Consider the following 23,498-nt stretch of genomic DNA (forward strand, 5'->3'; position numbering starts at 1 on the left):
CAATGGATGCTTTGCCATAGAGCATGGACACGTTCATCTCCTGCACACAAAAGGTTTATTGTCAGTACATCATCAACAAGACAAAGAGGTGTGGTAATTGCTGGCTCATGGGGCTGTGGAAATCTGTGGGCCTGATTGAGAAATCCCTCCAGTGTGGAGGTGACTTTGGGGTGAAGCTAAGGCTCAACAGAGACTGTTCATGCAGTTGCCTCCATGGCATGCATGTACATGGATGGTCTAAGCAACTTCTAAATGTTAGAGAGCCTCCTAAGACTATGCCTCCTAAGACTATTCTGTTTGATCCCTACTTCAAAAGACACGAGAAGTATCTGATTCAGTAAAAGGTGGGAAATTAAGATAAAGTTTTGAATTGTTGTGAAAATTTATTCAGCTTCTTTTGCCATGTAATACAGCTGGAACTCTATAACATATGTGAGCTATGAGGAATTTAGAATGAAATAGTTCTTGTAAAGTTTGAACTTGTTTCAAAAGTATCTTGGCATGAGCACACATTACAAATGACAGCATAACAGTTCATCACAGTCACCTTCACTGCGTACAGGCCTCACAGATTTTAGCTGTCAAAAAACAAACAACTGAGCCTGTAATACTTTGTGCCTCTTGATACTGATCTTTGGAATTGGGATATCTTCCTGATTCATTCCACTCCTGTCATGATGGGAGCAGTTCTGTTTACTCCAATTAGAGGGAAATGTGGTGAAAGTGCTGGCTTATGCTTACTGAGAACAGCAGTACAGTGCAGTGGAAGTTCCCAAGATCCTGGCTTAGGAATTGGATGCTGCATGTCTTTGTTAGTGTTTGAACATCTGTTCAGTGTATAACCCCCAAGACAAGTGAGTACCTTGCTCCTTTCAGGACAAAACTAATAATGTTTGAACAACTTGTTGAAAATGTTTTGGCCCAGCATCACAATAGTTAGCTGAGCTGTGCTCTAATCAAGCCAAGCCCTATGTTATCTGAATGGTTGGATAGAAAAAAATATTTCATATATTATAGCCAAATACAAAGCAGATGAGTTACTGGTCTTCGGAAACCTGGGTAACTTTTACTATGAAGTCAGGTTCCAAAGGTCTTTTCAGCCCTTACCATCCAGAGAAAATTGTCTGCTTGAGCCAAAGCATTCTCTGCTGTGGAATGCATGGCCAAGCTCTGCTAAGCAGCCCCTTCACTAGGGCAGGTGAGCTCTTTACATGGGCAGGGTCTGCTAAATTCTCAGCCAGTGTTAAAAAAAGAGGAGGTGTGATAGTTGGCAGATAGGTGAAAGGACACTTGATTCTCCACAGCACTGATTTGGTCTATCCAGTGAGGTTCCATGAAGTCCAGGTTAAATTTCAGTTCCTGGGTCTGAAGGAGAGGAGGCTCTGTATAAAATCCATCACAGGGTTAACAGAAAATTCATCTAATCAAGATATGGTCTTATAAATGGCCACACTATCTGAGGCTGAAGTTATGACTTGTATTAAATGTATAAATATTTCCAGAGACATCAGTATGAGTAGCTAGAATCTTATACAGCACTAAATAAGAAGCAAGCTGAGTTTGATCTGGATGCCTAATGCTAAGAGTTACTGATGTACTTCTCTCAGGTTTTAATACTTTTCTGGTTTTTAAATGTGGAAAAAATGGAGTAATGTCACCTCAGGACCATTTTTAAAAGCACCAGAGTATTGGATAAACTTATCTTGGTCTTCCAAAAAGTATCCCTTTTCATTTAAAAATTCTGCAACCATATTTGACAGCTCTGTCTGTGCTATCCTGGACGTCTTTGCTGCTCTCATCAGGCACGTGCCTTAGTTCTGTCTTGGAGCCAGTTTGTAATCTGCCATATCTTTTGTCTCTAACTTTTTTTCTTTTTTTTTAATGAGAAGTCTAAAGCGTTTATAGTTCATTTTGGGTTTTGTGGGGTGTCCTCATCTCTTAGATATTTAATGACCATATTAGGGAACCTCTGAAAGCCCAGAGAATCTAGTTTATAGAATTAACTCTGAAAGTTTAGTATGATTACAGAATTTAAAAAACCACTTGACTTGATGACCTTGCATTTTATGCAAAGCTGTAAACAAGAGGAGAGTAATCAAAGCTTGGCTTGTTCACAGATATGAACTTTAATATTATCTCACGGGAAAGACAAGAAAAGGCCACTTATTCAGATTCAAGGATAGCATGCATTTTGGCATAGCAAGTAGGTACAAAGTAGGTAGGTAGGAGTAGGAACAAAGATAGCTTGGAGTAGGTACAAAGATACCTAAAAAGTACGTCATGCTGTTGTTGTACCCTTTGACCATCTAAAATGTAAAGGGACCAACATGCCAATGCAGGACAAGGAGGCACTGGTGTTCATGTGGACAGAGAAATTCTAAGGGATGTTTTGTACCTGAGCAGATGTGCTCCATTCTTAACTGTGTCAGCATTATATCTCACATTTCATGAGATATTTAGCTATGAAGTGTATGTTCATGGTCCACTAACTAGAAAGAAAAATAAATTATTAGCCCCTTATGGAGGATGGCTATACCTACTCTGCAAGAGGATGGAGCCACTGCAGCTCTTTTGCAGAAAATGAAGGGAGTTATTGGCTCTGAAGGATGATGCCCAGCCTCGGCCTTCAGGGGCAATAAAAAGTATCTGAAAGGGGAAGTCAGCCTGTATTGAATGTAAGAGGTGAAAAATGCCTAGGTCAGGTGTAGATTTACCCTGGAAATACCCACATGAAACACTTAGCTGATCTCAGCTGGAACTGGCAGCAGCCTTCCTTGTGCCCAGGAGCATGATGCTGCCATAGCCAGCTAACAGCTAGCACAGAGCTTGCTCATGAGTCTTTGTATAACCCCACATTGTGCAGAGTAGGCATTCCCAGAACCTTGGTTTTTTGTTTCGTTGAAGCTGAAGATTCCTGGTTACTGCATGAGATGCAGATTTTGCAGAAAAACCCAGCTATTGTGGGAATCACAGTCAAAGCACAAGAGTTGGCATGGCTGCACCTTGTGCATTCAGTCCGCATTTGACCTGCCGCGGGTTACTATGCCCTGACTTCCCAGGGAAGGAAACCCTCCTGCAAGGCAGGATCGAATTCTGTTTCATGCCTGCTGCAGAGTAAACTGTGGAAGGAGCTGGACCAAGGAGAACTACTGCTTTAACACTTAGGCCTCTCTTTGCTGAGCTCAACATCCCATTCTCATGTTTCTCTGGCTGACCAAGGCACATCCTCCTGCATCAGGGGAGGACAGAATTTCTGATCAAGTATATTCATGAAAGACAGGTGAAGCAAGTGTCCCCTGTGAGGATTCAGCTCTTCCTCCTCTTGAGCTGTTGAAATTACACTGGACAGCAGAGGCTGAGGGCTAAGAGCCTGAAGAAAACCTCTGATTTTGTTCAGGCTGGTTTTTTTCCAGCTATGCCAAACATCTGGCAGTATGTAGCAGAAGTCTGACATGTTTGCTGCTCTCAATGTGCACAGGCAGAAGTGACTGAGCTCTGCTGGGGGATCCTCACCTGAATACATGACCTTGTCACTGCACCCAGAGCACTCATGTAATGGTCAGAGGATGGCAGTGACTCCTGAGAAATGTGACCAAGTATTTAGCTTTTTAGGATTTCAGCTTCTTTTTGACTTCCCCCTCCTTTGTCCTTTGTGTTGTAGGCTTGTGTCTAGGACAGGATCTGTATTTCCTGAGAGTGAATGCCTGGGGGACCCTGTGAAGTACTGTGTTCTATGTTTGTGGTATTGCCACTTCAGATGTTCTTGAATCAGAATGTGGGTTCACCTCATCCCAAAGTAAGCTATCTCTGCTTGTTATTCAAGAATATATATTAGAATTAATTTTCTTTGCCTTCTTGTTCTCATCTTTCCTGGTTCTCCAAGCTTTTTTTCTTCACCATGAGTGTTTTATTTTGGGGGTTGTTTTTTTATTTGTCTTACAGGGAAGCTGAGAGTCTCATGCAATCTCTCATTTCCGTCGGGTGTGGCTGTAGGAAAACATCACGCATTGTAGGAGATGACAGCACCACACTAGATGTGCAGTCCCCAACAGTGTTATCAGACCAGGAGGTAGCACTTGGTGCTGTGTCCATCCTTAACTAACTGGGGGATTGCATATGGTTTAGAGCAACTCTGTTGAGGGCAATTCTGAATAGGTTCAAGCTTCAAGAATTCCCCAGGAGATTTTTGGTTAAGACTGAATTTGTTACTCGACTAGAGCAATGTGTGAAGGATTCAGCATTTTTGCAGTGACATTTTAGAATTATTTCAGTTTTTGGAAGAGTGGATTTTAAAAGTCTCGGCTGTTTTTTAGCATGGGGGCTTTGTTGGCGACAGGGTGGCTTTTAAGGCCGTTATATAATAAATGAATCTGTCAAATCCCATGGACTTCAGGGAGGTCTGAGTATGAAGACCAAAGATGGTTTTTTTTGGTGCTTATCTTCATTCACAAGAGCAGACTGAGTCACAGCTAGGGCAGGCTTTAGTCCCAGGCAGTGGGATGATGCTTGAGCTAAAGTAAGCAACTTGCTGCTGTGCTCATTAGCTTTCCAGCTCACTAAAGGAGTAGAATTACCAGTCCTACCAGACAAAGCTTCAACCTTGCTTACTGGCATTGGCGCATCCCAAAACTACTGAGAATCCAAACCCATGGTTGGAGCATCCATGACACGCAAAACCGTGTAAGGGCCAGATAGGAGTTTTACAGCCTGTTTAATTCCAGCAGTGACTCAGAAAGAGCAGACCTTGCCTGAAGGCACAAGTATAGGGCTGCAAATGGAGGAGAGAGGTGCCTTTGGGCTGATTATTCTTGTAACTCTTCATGTTGCTCTGTCAGCTGTAGCTATTATTTATGTTAATATAATTGTCTAATCATTTTTGAAAGCCAGTAAAGATATTTCCCTAGAGTGTTCCCTTCTTGCCCTGTGGTAATAAATTCTTCAGGCTGATTTTAATGCCAACTTTGAAAATTTATTTTTATAAAATAATATCTATTGCACCTAGAGCCTTGTTCTAGCATAGAGCAGGATAAATCAGTGCTTCCCAGTTTTGCTTCACAATTATTCATTCATTGTTTGATTTGCAGCCTGAAATTAATCAGCTTTTCTTCTATGCTTCATCTTTTTAAGATAAATATTCCTTTAATCCTTCTTTGTAACCTCAGTGTACATTTTTGTCACCTTTTCTCTTAAGCACTGATTTAATTCACTTGTCTAATCTTACAAGGTTCCTTGGTATTATTTAATTATGCATTGGTTAACGAGTCAGGTTTTCTGGGCTGCTGCTTCAAGAGCCTGGCTTATTCTTACTGTGGCTTTTGCCTGGTTCATTATGAATCCCAGCCCAGGTAATGGTGGGGTCCCTGGACTTCCACAGCTTCCACATACCTGGTTCAGGCTGCTCATTCCATTATTCCCTTCCTGTGCTTAAGACAAGGAGGAATTGTCTTAAATCATGTTTATGAGATCCTGCCACCCTAGGCAGGGTGGTGCATTATCCAGCAGAAATAGCAGCCTTGAGATTGTCTCCTGGGTTCTCCCTTCAGCATCCTGTAGCAGTGCCCTGCAGTGTGAAGTAGCTGTGACTTGCCATGCTCTGGGCCAAACACTGGCCCTCTGAGAGCTGATGACTGATTGAGGGTTAGACTTTTTGAAAGGCTGTTTCAGCAGAAGATGTTTCTTTGTTAGTTGTTTTCACCCATTTTAAGGATGCCTGAGCGTCAGTGTTGCCACAATCATACCTGATGTAACTTTGCCAACTACTTGGTGACTTGCAGGCACAAAATACAGAATTGGAAGGGAATCTGATGAGAATTTGTCTCATAATGGTTACAATCAATTTTCATTTCTTCTGTTATGTATAAAGACATCAAAACAATATGAGGCTTAAAGAAATATGAAAGATTAATTTGCTCTTTAGAACAGGGAGTATTCTTCTTTTCCTGTAGACCTGATCAAGAGCGTTTTTCCGTTTGTTTTGCCAAGAATAGACCATGTTTTCAGGGTCCAATTTCTGAATTACAAGAGCAACAAAAAGAACTCAATTTTTCAAGTCTCAGCAGAAAAATAAAATAAGCATGTGTGCAAATACAGGGGGTGGTGGTGTGTAAGCACATTGGCAGAGAGGGATAGAAACAAGAAATGTGACTTGCTTCCTTGAGACATGCTTGCAGTTTCATTGCAACATGGTGCCAATGTACAGAGAAGGCAGGGAGGCCTTTCACATCTATTATGCAGCTCATGGACTGTGTGTCTTTTCTGTGAACTGATAGTGACCCCATGCAGTGCATTGTTCTTTTTCTCCTTTCCATCTGTTCAGTGTTTCAGCTTCTCAGCCCACTGGAAGCCTGCTATCGATTTTTGGATGTGTCCTAAGTTTGCCATAAATTTTATATAGTGACCTCATACTGCCAGGAAACAAAACTAACACGCGTTCACCCCAAAATTCATTCTTAAATAAATGGAAAATCATGATAATAGATAATTTAAAAATCTATAGATAGCCCTCTGGGAATGCCTGAGCCGAAAGAGAACTACCACCACCTTGGTAGTTTTTGATCCCTGCAAGGTAGATCTTTCTTTTCATGGGATGTTTCAGCTACTTTACTCTTTCCTCTCTGTATTTTGGTATATGTTCATCTCTGTTTTGGTATATGCATGGCAGCACCAAATATTAGCAGTTGTGTCTGTCTTTGCACAGCATGTTTTGATTTCATTCACAGGCAATACATTCCCTGTGTTAGATCAGACAGATTCTGCTCTGGCAATGGTACATCTGCCAGCCATGCCCCATTGCTCCTGCAATCTATGGCTGAATTCTCTTTGTCGTTCTACTGTTTCTTTTCCCATTTCCATCTGTCTGTCGTTTCAGAGTTTCTTGAATAATGGAGTCACAGTGATTGCTTTTGAGATGTGTCATAAGCTTGTCGTAAGCATTTTCTTTCCTTTTTTTTCTTTTTAAGTAGGCCCCTTTGCCAGGCAGTGCAATTGAAGGATACAGTAAGGGGAATTGACAACTTATTCCAGCTGTTCAGCTGAAGCAAATGCCAGTAGCTCTTCTGCATGTTTCCCTGCTTGCTGTCCACAATGATTTTGTATTGTTCTTGGCAAATAGGGAGGCCTCCTTTTTTAGCCACTGGAATTTAAGGGGAGCCTCATTGGTTGAAGTGTTAGACCAAGAGAGATTAGGGAGATGAGGAAAACAAGGGCCTTTACTTTAAAGGATTACTGATATAAAATCTAAGGCAAGAAACTTTCTCCTGTTCTCAATTTTGCATGCTTCACCCTTTCTGTGTTCATTGAGGTAAAATACATTACCGTAGTTGCTAGCTGTGAAAAATTATATTTCCTATGGTGTTAACTCATGTGGCTGGATTTAAAGTCTCAGCTTTATTTACAACTTCCTAATGTTTGCTTCAAGATGTGATAAAGATCTTATAAAGCAGGTCTCCAAGTGACTTCCAGAGAGGTCAGATAGAAATAAAATGCTGTGTTCTGGTGTGGTGTCTTGAGATGCAGAGGGAGGGTACAAATGCAAATGGCACCTGCTTTCCGTGGGAGTGTCAGGTGCGGGCTGTGGCCCTCAAGGGTCGGAGCACAGCAGTGCTGTGAGCAGACAAGGGTGGGATCCCTGCAGCCCTGGGGCTATGGCTGCTGGCCCCTCACACTGTAGAGCACCTCTCTCCTTCCTGGGAGTCTGCCTCTCAGTGGGTGGAGAGCTGCAGTCTGACGGAAGCATTTTCATCCCTGTACAAAGCCCTTCATGAGTGGCATTGCAGGTTCAGAAGTCTTTCAGTGCTTTCTAGTTCTCTCTCCCTTCCCTGCTGGTGTTTCATTTTTCTAGTCAGTTTTGTAATTCTCAGCCTCTTTGAACCAAACCTAGTGAGCATGAGATCTCGATGAGATTTTGTTGCATTATTTTCCCCTCTTCCTGGAATGAGAGGCTATTGTTTCCTCCTAGAGAGATGTAATCAATGCAGTGCCTGAAGGCCAGGTCACTGTGCTTGACCCTTTGCTTTGGTCACTGACCCACATTTCATTCAAACACATTGGTATATAGTGGCACTTTTTATGTTGCCGAGATTTATGTAACAGACAAGGAAAGGTTAGAATTGGAGATATGTCTTACTATTCTGGGGACCTGGGCTGCCAGCCAGTTTTACTTCTTGAGAAGCAAGTGTGTGGTTTTGTGAGTATGAAGGTGTGACTCATTCTCCTCCTTGACGTAGTTTAAAACATGCACTGAGTGGTGATTTGCATGAGGATGCATTGAGGCTCTGCTTGAGCTGACAGCACTTGGTGCACTTTAATCTTACATGTGGATAGAGGAAATGAGTTAATCTGCAGTTAAATATAGAGGTGGTGAAAGAGGTGGGAGGGGGAGGGGTTGACTCTAATCTGCCTTGGGTTGGGGTCAGTCGAGAGTAACCTCTGTGTGTGGATGGTATTACCCTGGGCAGAGTCATATCTCACCTCTCTGGAGCTGACAGTATTAGCTAATGGAAAATGGCGACAAAGTGAGAATGTGCCCTGAGCTCTGGCATCACTGCAGTGCTGTTCTTTCTGATCACCATCTACATGTTGGTGACACCTTTTTTTCCCCCTTTCAAGAGTTATCAAGTGAATTGTAGGGGTAATCAAATGTGTGTTGTTGAAATTACATCTTAAAGATCTGAGAGCGGATCAGCGTTGATCTACAAGCTTGGTTCTCTGTGATTGTTGAGATGTACCATGACCTTGTTCCTTTGTGTGTTTGTTTTCTGTTTATTCCTGACCTCAGTTTTGAGATGCAGATGTAGAAGAAACAGGGATGCCTGCTCTGCAGATATCCACTTTTCTTCTTTCTTTGTGTGCAGATGTGCTCTTAAATTCTGTATACTGAGAGCTGCCACTTTGCCGTTCTCTCCAGCTTCCTGCATGTCTTAATGGGTATTTTTTGGGGAAAGCCTGTATTAATGGTTTGTATGTATTAGCTACTTCTGGGCAGTTCTTCTTCTGTAAAGTGCTGCTGGAATGCTGCCTGCTGGTATGCCCAAGCAGAAAGAGCCACACCTGAGCAGGCAGGGGTGCTTAGACCAGGCTGGCCCTGCTGCCTGTGCCATGGAGATGTATGCTGCCTGCACTGTGTTGGCGACAAGGTGAAATGGATTTTACTGACTCATTTGGACAGGTAAAAGCAGTCTTTCGGGCATGGACTGAACAGAGCTGAAAGAGGAATTTTGGCAGCAGCCTCTTCTGAGGAGGCAGCTCAAGCTAATCTGTTATGTGCTGGCACTTTTTCTCAAAAGAGTTGAACCCAAGTAGTCCATGTAAGGAATTTGCATTTGGAGGTCACATACTATATAGGTCATGTTTGTTGAGCAGTGGGTGAAGAAAGCCACTGGTTTACATAAGCTCACTGAAATGAAAGGTCTGCCAGGCAGAAGAGTTCATTTGCATATTGGAGAAAATCGAAGCCAATCTTGAGAAATCAGGATCTACCCTGAAATGCACTTGTGCCTCTTTTGTTGGCTTCACTGAAAATGACATGCTTTAGCAGGATTTGGCCTTGCATGTACATTTGTAACAGCATCACTGTTGTCTTTAGTATTTCTGTTAGCCCAAAGCAGTCTTCTTTAAGTCATTCTAGTCCATAAGGGCAGGCTGAACTCCGCCCATCTGTCCCTAAGCGGTCCATATTCATAGCATATAGGCAGTTTGTTTTGTAAAATCAAATAAACTATCCAAAACCCAAGGATATTAGAGATGGCTTATCAGTAAGTTTGATGATGACTATTATTATTATTATTACTACTAATATCATTATTATTAATAATTTTAGTTAGCAAAAAAATTACCTGAATTTGATCTTTGTTGCACTAGCTGAGGATGGCATTTTTGCTGTATTTGATACTTAAGCTAGAACTCTTAGAGAGAGGGAGTGGCTCAGGTAAGAAATTTTCAAAAGATCTCTTGATATCTCTCCTGAGCTGAATGCCAAGTCTTAGGACTTCCAGAGTGGAAGGGCATAAGTATATCTGAGACCAAGGACAAGCATCAACTTAGCAAACAGTTGCTCAGGTTAAAGACAGGGACCCTTGTCTTCCCTTCCACACGGCTTCTTGTTGCTTTACCAATACTGATGGTTGGCCTCACTTGTAGCTTTGCCAGCTGAAGGGTCCGTGTGAGCACTGTGTGATCAGCATCGAGGAAATAGATCAGCTTGATTTGTTGTCACTGGTTGATCAGTTTAGCTTGGTGGATTCAGCCTTCTGTGGATTATGAAGTGCTCACTTGAGCACCTCTGCTATGAGCTCTGCAGGGAGTTGTAAGCTCCAGCAGGTGGGATGGTGACAAGCAGTTTTGAGTGAAAACGCTTTCAAAAGGTGGGTGTCAGTTTTCAGCCTTGGAGGCAGTATAGCCCATGGATAGAGCATTGTGCTAGGAAAGCTGGAGTCACAGTTTGTTCCTGGCACTGATTCTGGTGTGATCAGGTCAAATCACTCCTCATCCATGCATCTTTTTCCCCTTCATGTGTCTTGTCCATTTACATTCCTTGAAAAGGGACTGCTTGTTCTTATGTGGACAATGGGAAATATAATGTTTTTATCCTACTAGTCTTACAGAGCTGCTTGAATTTGTTGTTTTCTAAATGGCCTTTAGATCTGAGGACTGTTTGTTGATCTTAGTTTCCAGCTCCTTACTTTTCCATTGCAAAGCTGGTCCCACACTGATGTGTTTGATTATATTTTCATTGCCATTGTACTTGCTTTGATTTTGCAGCTCAGTGCCCAAAGCACATGGAGCTGTACAAACAACATGATGAAGTCAAGCAGGGTCAGGCCCTTTCTCTTTCTACCTTGAAAACAATGTGGGACTCCTATGTTTCTTTTGCTTGGCACCTCCAGTTCTTGAGCTGGAGGCTGTGTGTGTGTGTGCTGCCCTCCTGTTGTGTTCAGGTGTGAGATCACTTGGAGAGTGTTTTCCATTGCTGCCTAAGGGGTACTGGAAGTTGTGCTGTCTGCTTGGTTGTGTGTGAGCTCAGGCTGTGAAGTGTGGAAAATTACTGCAAGAATAGCAGCATGCTGAGCTGATGTTTGTGCCTACAGTGGGTTCATTGGGACTAGGTGTCCTTATCAGTGCTCATAAGTGTACTCATAGATTTGTCCTTCTGGATCATGCCTGGCCACTGTCTGCAACAAGAAATTTTCTCCTGTTTCTCACCTCTTCTTTTTGCTTTTGGCAGCATTCCTTTCTCCATAGGGATGTGGTTTGAGTGTGGCCTGTGTCCAACTCTTTTAGATGTGCCTGGCTGTTGATCTGAAAAAGGGAGAAGAAGCAAGAGAGCTTGATTCTGCACTACCATAGTATAGTCAGCTGGTGTATCAGTCCTTAGCATGGAATAAAACAGCCTCCAGAAATATCTGTAAAATTGTAGACCGTACGACTTTAGTCTCACCCCCCTGGTGTTCCTGCTGTTCCTTTCCCATGTCATTCTGAAAAGCCTCTTATACCAGGTTTGGGTACCAGGACAGACTGAGGCTGTTGCTCAATGCATCAGAACTACACAATTTGCAGTTTGCACTAAGCCACAGTGATTTATTTGTCTTTAAACTCAAAATGTGTCTAGAGTTAGGGAAACCCTTAGTTATAAAAATTAAAGGGGAAAAAAAAGAAGGAAGAAAACTCTAAACTCTGCAGGGAAACCTCTTTATTAGTGGTGTGGTGAGTTTTTCTGTTTGTGTTTTTTTGTTGGTTTGGTTTGGTTTTTTTCTCTCCATTTGCTTGATTTTCTCACCTGCTGCATTCATTCAAAGTTTCTGTGTGGAACTTGCGTTTTGTATCTCACTGAGCAGCTCAGTTACCATTGGTGCCAGTTGCTGGCTTCTTACGCAGGAAGTATCCAAGTACCTTTTGTATTACTAGAAACTCTTTAATCACACTTTGCTTCTATGGTGGAAATCAAACTCTTAGAAATAGATAAGGCCAGCACACAGCTGACTACTAACAGAAGTAAAATTAAAACATGTTGAAAACATGTCTTGGTATGGTATCCATTCTCTCTGACACTCTCAGCTCCCTAATTTTGCTGCCATTGACAGAAAGTGAAGTACTCCCACAGCAGTGGGTATAAAGTTTGTCTAAACTGAATCTTTCTGTGAGTCCTGCATAGATTTTTCTGCAAAAATAGCTTTTTGTGGTCCTCCAGGAGCTAAAGTGGGGCATATTTCCAAGGGGAAAGTTTGAGCATTTTGGTGTTACTTCTAGACTGGGACACAGACCAGTCATAACCTTCCTCTGTATTCTCTTGTCTTGCTGAGCTCCCTGGATATGTGCCAGGTTAGAGCCTTACTTGTAACAATTCTCAGCGCCAGAGAAGTTTCTGTCATTTGGGTTTTGTGCCATTTGCTCTCTCCTCCCCCTTTCAATCTTGCTCTTGGTCCTTGCGATAGCAGTTCTCTGCTTTGGGCAGCTTTTGGTAGTTGGGACTCTGGCCAGCTTCAGCCTTTTGCCAACTCACAAGGACAAGGCAGGTTGGGAAAGCAAACAAACTGCAGTTAATGCCAGCAGGGCAGCTTCTTGTGTTGCAGGAAAACCAGGCTTGACCTTGCCACTGGAATATTAACTCTCTCTTGGTGCATACTCTGGACATCTTTATAGGAAATTTTTTTCTAGTACTAGCAATAAGCCTTTTAAATGTGTGTCCTTTTGCTGATCCCTTTTGACTCATTGGAGATGGAGAAGCTATTAGACCATCCTCAACAGAAAACTCTAATTTGTTTCAGCTTGTGTTTTCCTAGGACTGTTCTAGTTTTGTTAAAAAACTATCCTGGTTCATCTAGGCTCATTGCTTGGGATTTTCATGGGTTTTGAAAGAAGTCTTGAGGCTTGTAAAAAACATATTATTGGAGCTCTGTAAGCATGGTCTGAGATGGCTCCTATGCAGGGTCCTTGATGCTCCTTATGTGTGCTTTTGTCTCTGAGCATCACCTTCTGCTTTCTGTGTCGTGTTTTTGCCCCGTGTGCACTGCCGTGGGAATATCTACCTGGTGAGGCTTACAGGCTGGTTGTACAAGACCCTTGGAGGTCCTGGTCCTGCATTGCTTGTTGAAAGAAATGTGACTTCACTCCCCTCAGAGCTTGAATAAAACACGTATGAGGATTTGTTCAGTCATCCAGCACAGGCATCAAACTTTGCTAGTTGGTGTCCTCAATCTCTTCTTAAAGTTCTTGAATACAGAGAAGTATGAGGAAGGTAGTGTAGGAAAAAGTTGCACTGCCCTCTGGAAGATCCGCTCTGTTCGCTCAGTACAGCAAGAGCTCAGAGTGATTGGCTTACTAGTTCAGCCTGATGACATGAGATGAGGCGTGTCAATAAGTTAAACTGCAGAGGCACCTCACTACAGCAGACTGCTGTAAATGTTATTGAGTGAAACAGTAAAGGTGCACAGCCATCTATCAAATCTAGGTCAGATCTTACTATTTAGACTTAATATTGGACTGGAGTTAAATAATTTCATTTAGTAAGCATCAGTGGATACAAAAAAGCATTAATTTTTTCTGTGTGAATTCTGCCTCTGTGTCTGTCTAGCTGTGTATCCTAACTAAGGAATTTATCTGAATACGACCTAATATGTGTGTTTCTTAATATACATTTACTATCTACCCTTCCTTCTTTATTCCTGGCAGTGGTGAGTTACATTTCATGGTTGTTGTTATCCCTAGTTCCCAGCCCAGGCTCTGTGTCAGACAAGCCTATACACACATCAGGGATAGCAGCATAGATGTGTGTTTACTTCTTCTTCTTCTTGCATTTTGCAAACTAGTATACTAAATGAAGTGAAATCAACAGCAATTTACATTGGTAAACAGACTGTTGGTTGTAAGGAGGCGTCAATATTTGTGCTATTCAGCTTTCTCTAACAGAGAGACAGGAAAACGGATGTGGTTTCAGCCTTCCCTGGAGACAGCCATAAATATTGGTTCTCATGCAGAGGATGCTGGGATGTGGATCTGGGCAGACTGATGTTTATGCTAACTATGCTATGCTTCCTGCATGGTAAGCAGAGGTAATTGTTTCATCTAAAAGTAGCATTATTTCTATGAATGACTTATTGTTTTGGCACAGCCCTCTCTGTAGATGTGTTGGACTGCAGGACTAATGGCACTAATAAGCATTCTTTCTCTTTGGCTTTTTTAGGTATGAGCTGTTATGTAGCAGTTGCATGTGAAGAGAAGACAGAGTACAAGGCGTCGTCAGAAGATCCTGTCCTAAGCTGGGCCTGAAAGTTCATCCAGCTGACTGATGTGAGTAGCCTGAAAGGGAGGGGAAGGAGTGCATTATTGGAGACTTCATCCTGACTTCAGGCACCAAAATCACAACTGTCTCTATCACTTGTAGTAAAGGAGTTTTCATCTCAGCAGCAGCCTATCTGGGTTGTGCAGCAGAAAGCTGTATTACAGAGGCTTTTTTTGGCATGTGAGCCAGTCAAAAGCTCCAGTTCTTGAAAGACAATCTCCAAATGCTACTTTTGTGATGATTCATGGATGAATTAGATAAAATGTAGTTCCAGAAATAATTTAATTCACCTTTGCCACTATCAGAAGTGTTCCTATCTGTGTTTGTGCCATAATGTTTACTATCTGCATTTGTTATATCCTCCTTGTTTCTTATCTGCATTTGTGACATCCTTTTCTGTTGATTTTGATGCTAGTGCTAGTAAATATTCTGTGCCTTATTCCTGGTCAGAAACAGATTGAGGTGGTGAGATTTTGGAATTTCCCTTTAGGATGACTGTTCTGGGGAGCCTGTTTGTGATCAGAAGGGCAAAGGTCAAACCAGCAGTTACCAAAGACTGAATTTCTGGCTTTACAGAAATTACACATACAATTCATTTTGGCTACTTCTTTCTTTGCCTGGTGTTTGTATCTATGCCAGAGTCACAGCCATACTGACATTATGATTCTCAAGGGTTGCTTATGTCTATTTCCTTTGGGGATATATAGATATACACACAACCCTTCCAGTGAGGCTGCATCAGCCTTTTGCATGCTGAACATGCAGAGGCTATTGTTAGCTGATGGTGCTGGTTTTTATGAATTACTTTTCTCTAAGGAATTAAAGTTCAAGCTGTTGAAGAGGAAGCTGGAGAAACTTTTGGGATGTATGAAGCCAAATTTTATGTCATTCTCCTACTACTGCCTTATGAGCAAAATCCCACTGACCCCACTGTTGAACTGGCACAATGGACTGTTTTACACCCGGCCTGAATGTGAGCCTGTACTTTGGCTGCAAAAGGGATGGAAGCTCCCTCCTTTCAGTTGGACTGCTTTAGAGGGAAGAGAATGTGATACTTGGTTCTCTTCCAGACAGAAATACGCAGTCAGGCATTGATCTGGAAAAAGAGCATCTCCAAGAAGCCTTGATTCTCAGAGACATGCCTGGGAGTCACTGTGCCTCATGCATGTGCTGTGGCTGACCTGTGTCATCAGCCAAGTGATGACATCTGCATCTCTTTCTTCCCTTATTTGTGATGCCTGCTTAGTCCTACTGGCTGTCATGTGGCATCGAGGCATAGCACATTTGTTCTTCAGGGAGTTCTTAGCGTTGAGTACCAGCGCCTGAATAGCCCATATGGGAGTTTGAAGGAGAACAACCTACTCTTTAGCCCCTATTCCAGCTTAGGTGGAGCCCTAAATGGCCCTTTTTACATTACCTTTTTTGTATGAGAGAAAAATACATACTTCATCAATGCAGTATGCATTGATCTGCAATGCAAAACAGTTCCAGGCCTGTCAAGATGGACCAAAGGCACGGAAAGGGAAGGAAAGCATCTAGCCAGTGCACCAGGAAACAAAGTTAATCTGTGAAAGCACAGTGGATATATATTGACTGAATCTTTTGTTGTCATAGGTGATGGAGTCAAAGGGTGGAAAATGTTACAGTAGACCCAAGACTCAATAACTGAGAAAAAGTGCCCTTAGTGTACACACAGAACAGTTGGAGAGTTGCTAAAGAGTTAAAGATATTCTTACTGATGGCCAGATTTCCCAGAGCCTGCTGGTCAATAGCTGCTGCCTTATCCAGTTCTGGAACTTGTTGCTTTGGATGTATGCTGAAGGTTACTCAGACAAGCTGCTGTAAGGTGTAACAAGTCTTCTTTCACAACTTTCCCTTGGGTCAGAGCAGAATGTCTTCTAGAGGAAGGTGTTGCCCAGAATGTACTTTTGGTTTCAGCTGGTTGATCACACCACCTCCGCACTGGCTCTGCCCATCAGAGACTGTAATAGAGGTTTAAATGATGCAGCACTGTGCCAGAAACCAGAGCAGTAACAGTGAGAGTGAATTTAAAGAAATCAGGAAAATGGAGTTTTCATTTTTTCCATTGAATTTTTGGGAACAGATGGAGCGTCGATGAGGCAGAGTTCTGGAAGGGACAGTGTGTTTCAAACGTTTTTCTTAATGTCTTCCCAATCTGCTCATACATTCATAGCTCCTGCCTGTTTGGCACAGGCCAGTTAGTTTGGGATATGAAAATTTCAACACCCCCGGGCTTCCAGAGGTGGATGTTCCCCAAGGCCTGTTTAGCTGTGCTTTCTGGGCTATGGAACTTTTGATGCAAAGGGCCGTGGGAGCAGCTCATGGCCTGATGGGCAATGTCTTTGTTTACTTCATTCCAAGTCACTGAAGTGAAGGATCTGGTCTTTCTGGACAGAGACAATGACCCTGGAGCATCTTAACTGAGCACTGTACTGATCCTATTAGGATCAGTCCTGCCTCTTCTAAACGGCCAAAGTGTTTTCTTTGGGGTTTTGTTTCTCTTTTTTTTTTTCTTAAATCTGGTTAGAGGCCCAGAAGAATCTAATCAAGGCCCAGCAGTGCACTGAGCAGCAGTCATTATCATTATTTAGTCATCCAGTTGCCGATTCTTTGCTGTAACAAGAAATGTTTGTGTGGTTGGAAGCGGGGGGATGAGGGAAGATCAGCTTTTCTCTTCTTTGCTTGGAGAGGTTTAAGCACTTTTCCTCTCAATACACGTGTACCAAAGTGTTGCTCTTTGAAGACAGATTTAAAGTAAGGCCTTCAGAACTCTGTGACAGCCAGAGTTTATGAGAGAGGAATCAAAAAATGATTTAAACCATCATTAATTCCTAAAGGAAATTACTTTCGGCTGTGAACTGTGAAATATGATTACTCTCTCATTAACTTTCATAGTTATGAATGTAACTGGCCAGCTGGCCAAGTTAGAATCTAAATTTCTCCTCAGCCTGGTGTTTTGGGCTGAATTTTTACTTATTAATGACACACAGTAAATACATTTGACAGAACTGCTGGGACTTAGTTTCTGTGAATGCCCAGGCTTGTCTGCTGGCAGACATGTTGCTTCTTTTGGCTCTGTAGTTCTGTTCCTGGAGAACAGAAGATCAGCTGTGGGTAGCCTGATTTGATATTCATTTGTCTTTAGCTCTTAGGGTGCAGAAAAAAGCATTGCAAGAAAATACTGAGATGGAGAGAGAGCACAGTTCAAATTTTCTTTTCTGCTTCTACAATTCCCTTCTTTACTGCACTCCTGTATCTCCTTTTTTACTCTCAGCAGCTTAGCAAATCACTGTCATTGGAAGAGGCAGTAAACTCAGGTGCTGGCACAGAGATTATGCTAGTATCTGAGTATTTTGGGTCTAAAGAAAAATGAGAGAATTTTGCAAAACTCAGCCTCTTTCTGTGTCATATAGGTGATTTTTGTCCTGACACAACTTTAACGTTAATTTAAGCTCTACAGCACAAAGGTTAAGAGCAGTGGTAAACAGCTGGTGCCTTTATAGAAGCTTTTAATATTGATTGGGGTGTATTCTGTTGCCTTCACAGTCAGCAGTGCCTTTCATTGGCTGAGGTGCTGGTTGGATCACTAAGCACATCTCCGGCCTAAACTGAGCTTAGGAAGTGCCTTTGTCCTTTTGTAGTAGAGGAGCACAAGCCTGGGTTCTCCTGCCACAAGCAATCCAGTGATTATTGAGTCCCTAGTGTCCCACACCCCAGTTTGGCACATATGCCACAAATCCCAGCTTGCAAGTTTTGCTTCTGTTTTGCCTGAATGTGTGTGGCAGCCCAGGGTACAAAGGGCTGGAGATGCTTATGTGTAGGTGAGGATGCAGGCTTTGTCAGTCTCATTCTGTAATTGCCATTCATTTCCTAGGACTTTCCTTGCAGTAAGCATATCTGAGCCCCAAGTTTTTCCCTTATAGTATTGCAGTTAGCTGGTCCTGAATTCCACAAAATTGCTTGGACCAGGGTCAGCAGCCATTCTAGGAAGAGGAGCGAGGTTAAACTTTATTCTGTGCATGGGAGTTAAAATAGGTCAGCAGATCAGTAAGAGCTGGAAAAAATGTTCTACTCAGGTGCCTGCTAAACAGCTGATCACTCCTACCTTGTGCTGGTGTAAGGGAGTCTGTCCACCTCCCATGGAGTTCAGCAGTCAGAAGACAACTGCAGCAGGTGCCATGCCTCTCACTGAGGTTTCCCTTGAGATGCTGTAGATCCTGAGTGCAGGTAAACTGGGATCCTACCAGGTGGTATTTCATTCTGTTTTAAATGGGGCATCACCAATCTGCTGTACAGCCTGATTTTCAACAGCCAAAAGGGGCACTAGGACAGTTCTTCAATCTTCAGCAAGGAAGACAAATTTTGCATTTGCTTTTCTCAGCCATTTGAGAAATTTTTTTAGTACTTTATATTTTGTATTATCTGCTATTCTCTCTCTATGCTTAGCAGGTTATGTGCTTTCACTGGATTAGTACATACCTTGTTGTTACAAGGACCTCTTGCTGGCCCTTAACTTCTGTCCTGAAGACTTGCTCCTACTGACAGATTAAGTTCCCATCTAGGGTTCTTAAAGTACCTGTATACATCTTTCCAAGGAATTTTTCTCAGTCTCTGATGACAGTCTGAACCCCTTATGCCATGCAGATTCATCTGGAAGTGCTTCCTGAGTCCTTGTGCAGTTGGAAGGAGCAGCCTGGCAGATTGTAGGGGCTGCTGATGACAGTATTTCATTCTGCAGTGGTGCTGCTTCCCTTGCATTTCAGCTGGGCAGGACTGAGCGGCAGAATTTAGGCTCAGGTCAAGGGGGTCCACGTGTTAGGAGCTTTGGGGCAAGGTGGAGCTCATCTTTCATAGCAGGGAGGGTGCTGTCATACTATCCTAACCACAACCTGGGTGGCTGTTTTGTAACAAAGCAGGGCAAGGATGTTGGGTGAATGAGTTTTTGCTCATTGACAGTACTGGGTGGAACTCTGGCAGCAACGTGTTATTGTGGCTGAGTTTTGTTTTGCAATTCAAACCCTGGAACTGAACTAAAAGCACTGGCATGATGTAAGCTTGCTTGTCTTCCTCCTCCATCTGCAGAATGAAGTAACTTCAATCACTTTTGTTTAGCATTTCCCAGATCTATCAAAAGTACCTCCTTTTCTAAACTGCATGTCACAGCACCTCTGCCTTCTTCTGGTAGCTGGAAAGCCTCGTCCCACAGCATATTGGGGTGGCATAAAAAGAACTAGTATAGCTGTGTGCTATTTACCAAAATTAAAAAACCCGCATGGATTGTGCAACAAAACTTTCCAGGGTAGCTTATAACTGGTAAAATTACTCCCTCCAGTGAATCAGGTTTGACCAGTGGCTACTAGAGCAGGCATCCAGAATATCCTAGAACCAGCATCTACTTCTGTTATGCCAAAGACTTCCTTTGTTGAGAAAATGAATCTGTTCCTTTTTGTTATTTCCTTCCACCACCATAGTGAAGTTATCTTTCACAAAGACATGGTATTATGGGGAAAAACACAGCAGATTGTGCAGCAGCAGATGCCCGGAAAATTGCAGTGCACAGTACATTAGTACAGTGGGTTGATGGTAAAAGATCAACACTTCATAAAGCTTATTATCCTGCACTCAAGGTTGGCTTTAGAAACAACCAAGCTTTGTGGCCCTGCAGCCAGGCAAAGCTTGGTGCTCTTCACCCAGATCGAATCCTGTGAAAATTATATTTTCCATTCAAGTGCTGGTCTGTAACAGAAACTCCTCCCTCCTTGCCAAGCTGTTTGAAGGTTCTCTAAGCTGGTTTCTGCAAAGGCCAGGAATGTTTAAACCCCATCTCGATCTGACCATTCTAACTTTGGACCTGAGCCAACTTCTGGATCCTTCCTTACTTTGCCTCTCCCTGGGTGCCGTGCTTTCATTCACTAGCTGTTATTTTTACCGTATGGGTTTTTTTTAATCACTGTCATTTTTGTTACCTGAAGACAAACTATCAGGGACTTGTTTATAATCCCCTGTTACACAACAAATATGGCTTCCAACTGACCTGCTCTTAATGTGTTCCAGGCTTCACAACAGACATGAAGGAGATCAAGGAAGTTGTCTTTGGGTTCTGAGGGGTATCTCCTGTTGTATAGTGTGTAAATATGTGTTTCATGTTGTGTAAATAAGTATGTTTCAAATAATTCGTGTTGGTGTTAACTGCACGGCTTACTTTGGAGAATGTGGGGGCTTTTGTTGGCTTTTCTGGTTTGGTTTTGAGAGCCACATGTGGGGTTAGGGTTTTTTGTTTGGTTGATTGGTTTGCATTTTTTTGTAAATAGGAGAGTGGGATCTCACCAGTCAAAACATACATACTGTTTTCCATCACCCTTGATTCTCACTGTTGATATGTTTGAAATTACCCTCTTCCTCCACCCAAATCAAACACACCTCAAATATAAAGGGACTAGAACTTAACCTAGATCCAGGCCTGAGTTTTGCCAATAGTGTCTGGTATCTGCTGTGGTGGATGAAATCAAAAGCCCAGGTACAAGCTCCCCAGCATTAATCTTTGGGATGTGGTAGTAAATGTGGGCTCCAGAGCCCTTTGTTTACTCTGATTAGAGCTACCACTGCCATGTTCACACTGAGATTTGGGATTGGTCTTCAAAGAGGTAAAATAGTGCAGCCCTTTTTGGCCCCTTAGCCAATATACCAAGTTGGAGTTATGCCTATTTCGGTTTACAATGAAATGCTTCATTTGGTGGGAGGTAAGTATTGGGATGCTAAAGGATTTACTGGAGAGGAAAAAGGAGAGCTTGTGTTGCTGAGTCAGCATTTGACAGAGGATCAGTATGGGCTTATATGTGTAGGTATTTGGAGACCTTTGTTCTGTGTCCTTTGCTAACATTTTACTGAAAGAATCAGTAGTGTAAGCTTTGACCTACAGATCAGTTTTGCTCTATGCCCTTCTGCAATCAGCAACTCTTGCCATCTGTGTTGCTTTCTAGGTCTCATTTGAATGCTGAGATGATCGTCTTGCAATAATTTTCAGTACATTTTATCAGTCTGTAAGTTTGGCAGCAGATCAATGTCTGTACGTGTGTGTTTGAGGAATCAAAATCCAGGGACAGGCTGCAAATAGAGACACATTGGAGTGTCAGTCATGAAAGCCAGTGCTGGTGACAAAGGATAGTATCAAGAGGCTTAGGGGACTCCTTCAAATTATTTCCACTATTAAATTACCACTTGGTCTTGCATGAACCAGCCTCCAAGGTCTGAGTTGAGGAAGTCTTTGTCCCAGTTGTTCGTGTTGTAGACACTGGCTGTGGAAGGAAGGGTGATTCTGTGCTGCAGTTCGCCTTCCTCTCTAACGGGCTGCCCAGGTCCGGGGATGTGTGAGTGTATGTGTGGATATACCCTCGCTCTCCTACAAGCTGCCACCGCCTCCACTCCATGGCAAGCTTTAGGTAGCCAAGCCGCGCTGTGGTGAGGGCACTCCACTCTAGGGATGCCCTAGTACTGCTGATGGCTCAGAAACTTCTTTGATGCCTGTTGCAATGCTCAAGGAGTGGGCATATGGTACGTAATAGCCATTCAAGCAGTTAGTTTCCCCTTGTGTCATGTCAGGTATTTATGCTACAAATCTCAACTGCCAAGAGCAGAAACTTTAGCTGCCCCTTCAGTTCCTAGCCATTGAAATAAGATCTGCCATGTCCAGTGCTAATGAAAATTTTCCTTCCTAGACAAGTGGATGCTGTCTGATAAAAAAAAAAAAAAAAAAAAAAAAAAAAAAAAAAAAAAACCCAGAAGTGCTTTTTCAAGTACTTTCCCTGTAATTTAACATCCCTTCAAGGTCTTTCTGTCACTTCTCTTCTCAAGTGCATCCCATACCAATGCTACCCTGGAGTGTCACCTCCAACCTTTTTCCCTTGCCCAGCTCCATAGCTGCAGGAAGAGACAGTGTCCTTCGTGATGACAGTGGCAGGGGAGTGACAGGCAGGCTGGGTGGGGGTGGCTGTTGGTGAGCAAGCCTAGTGACAGGATGGGGTGACTAAGAACCAGCTGGCTAATTAAAGCACAGCAGTAGGAGGAGCAAAGTATTTAAGGGTGCCAGAGAGAAAAGAGATATGTCTCCACAAATTTCTTACACTTCAGCAGCCAAGTGCCTGGGCAACACAGTGAAAGGTTTACTTAACTCTTTGGTGCCTCTCATTGAGTGAAATCAAGAGACTAAGAAAATGGCTCCATTGACTGAAAAGCCTGAATTGAGGTAAGGACACCAGTATGGTTTTTAGTCACAGTTAGTCACATCTAGCTCTGCTAGACCTGCTGTGAGCTGAACTCCCAGGACTTTACATGACTCTGGCATGTGCTAATATACACTGAGTGGGTAGGTCTGGTGGGCAGTGCAGGATAGATATTTCCAAGTGCTGATTGAAAAGAGGTAATGTCAGGGTAGTCATTACATGGGTTTGTGTTCTCATTAAGGCAAACGAGCATGTCCTTGCCTCCTTACCCTAGTGACTGGATCTTTCTCCTAATTATTTTTATGGGAAGGAGAAATTGAAAGGAGTTCCTGAATGTGGATTCACAGGCAGCTACTTAGGAGGAAAGTGAAGATAATGGATGTGGAATTCTCAGCAATATATGAATTTGTCACCTGAGGCAGGAGGAATCAGAGGGAAGTAAAGATGAGGACTGTTTTCTGGAATGTAACTTGCTGCTATTTCTGGAGACACTTGGAATGTCAGACTGTTGCTTTACCCATCGGTTTGGTTTTCTGCAAGTGTTTTCAGTAGTGAGTAGAGAAGCAGTCACTGTGTCCTTCCTTCTGGCATGTAGATGACTCTGGAGGCAGCACACTCCATCAGGACTAGCAAGCCAGTGGCCAGCCTTCTGGTCTCAGAGTTTTGCTGAGACCATTTTGTTTCTGATATCCAGGCAGATGAATTAGTCCCCTGGAAATTTTGCTAGCATAGCAGTGCTTCCAGGTTGGAAAAGGCTAGAGAAAATGACCTTGTCTCATTTCAGCTTGCTTCCAACTAGGCTTGTCAGAGATGTGTTGGCAGTATTGCATGCCTGGCTCCCTGTGTGCTTTGGTTAGACTTAGCTCTGTGTGGTTCTCTGGAAGTTGTTGCAGTTGTTTGTAAAGGAGACCAACTCTCAAATGGATTTTTCTTATTTTGAAACTATAAAAAGTAACCTGTAAAACTGATACTTATAAGGCCCT

The 23,498-nt window shown here is 42.8% G+C and overlaps 1 protein-coding gene across 31 annotated transcripts in view; it reads left to right on the forward strand.

The window, feature by feature from the left end:
* Window positions 1–23,498, forward strand: part of SORBS1 (sorbin and SH3 domain containing 1) — a 160,744-nt gene that overhangs the window by 63,463 nt on the left and 73,783 nt on the right. For 6 of the 31 annotated variants that reach the window (XM_038140922.1, XM_038140921.1, XM_038140925.1 and 3 more), the window contains one exon: window positions 14,177–14,283. Coding sequence is in view for 23 of the 31 variants with exons in the window: in XM_038140933.1 (XP_037996861.1) it covers window positions 22,507–22,538 (32 nt within the window). In the remaining 8 variants the exon portion in view is untranslated. The other 25 variants (XM_038140935.1, XM_038140938.1, XM_038140936.1 and 22 more) reach the window with 7 other exon arrangements.

This window comes from Motacilla alba, chromosome 6 (assembly GCF_015832195.1).
Source record: "Motacilla alba alba isolate MOTALB_02 chromosome 6, Motacilla_alba_V1.0_pri, whole genome shotgun sequence".
Lineage (NCBI taxonomy): Eukaryota > Metazoa > Chordata > Aves > Passeriformes > Motacillidae > Motacilla > Motacilla alba.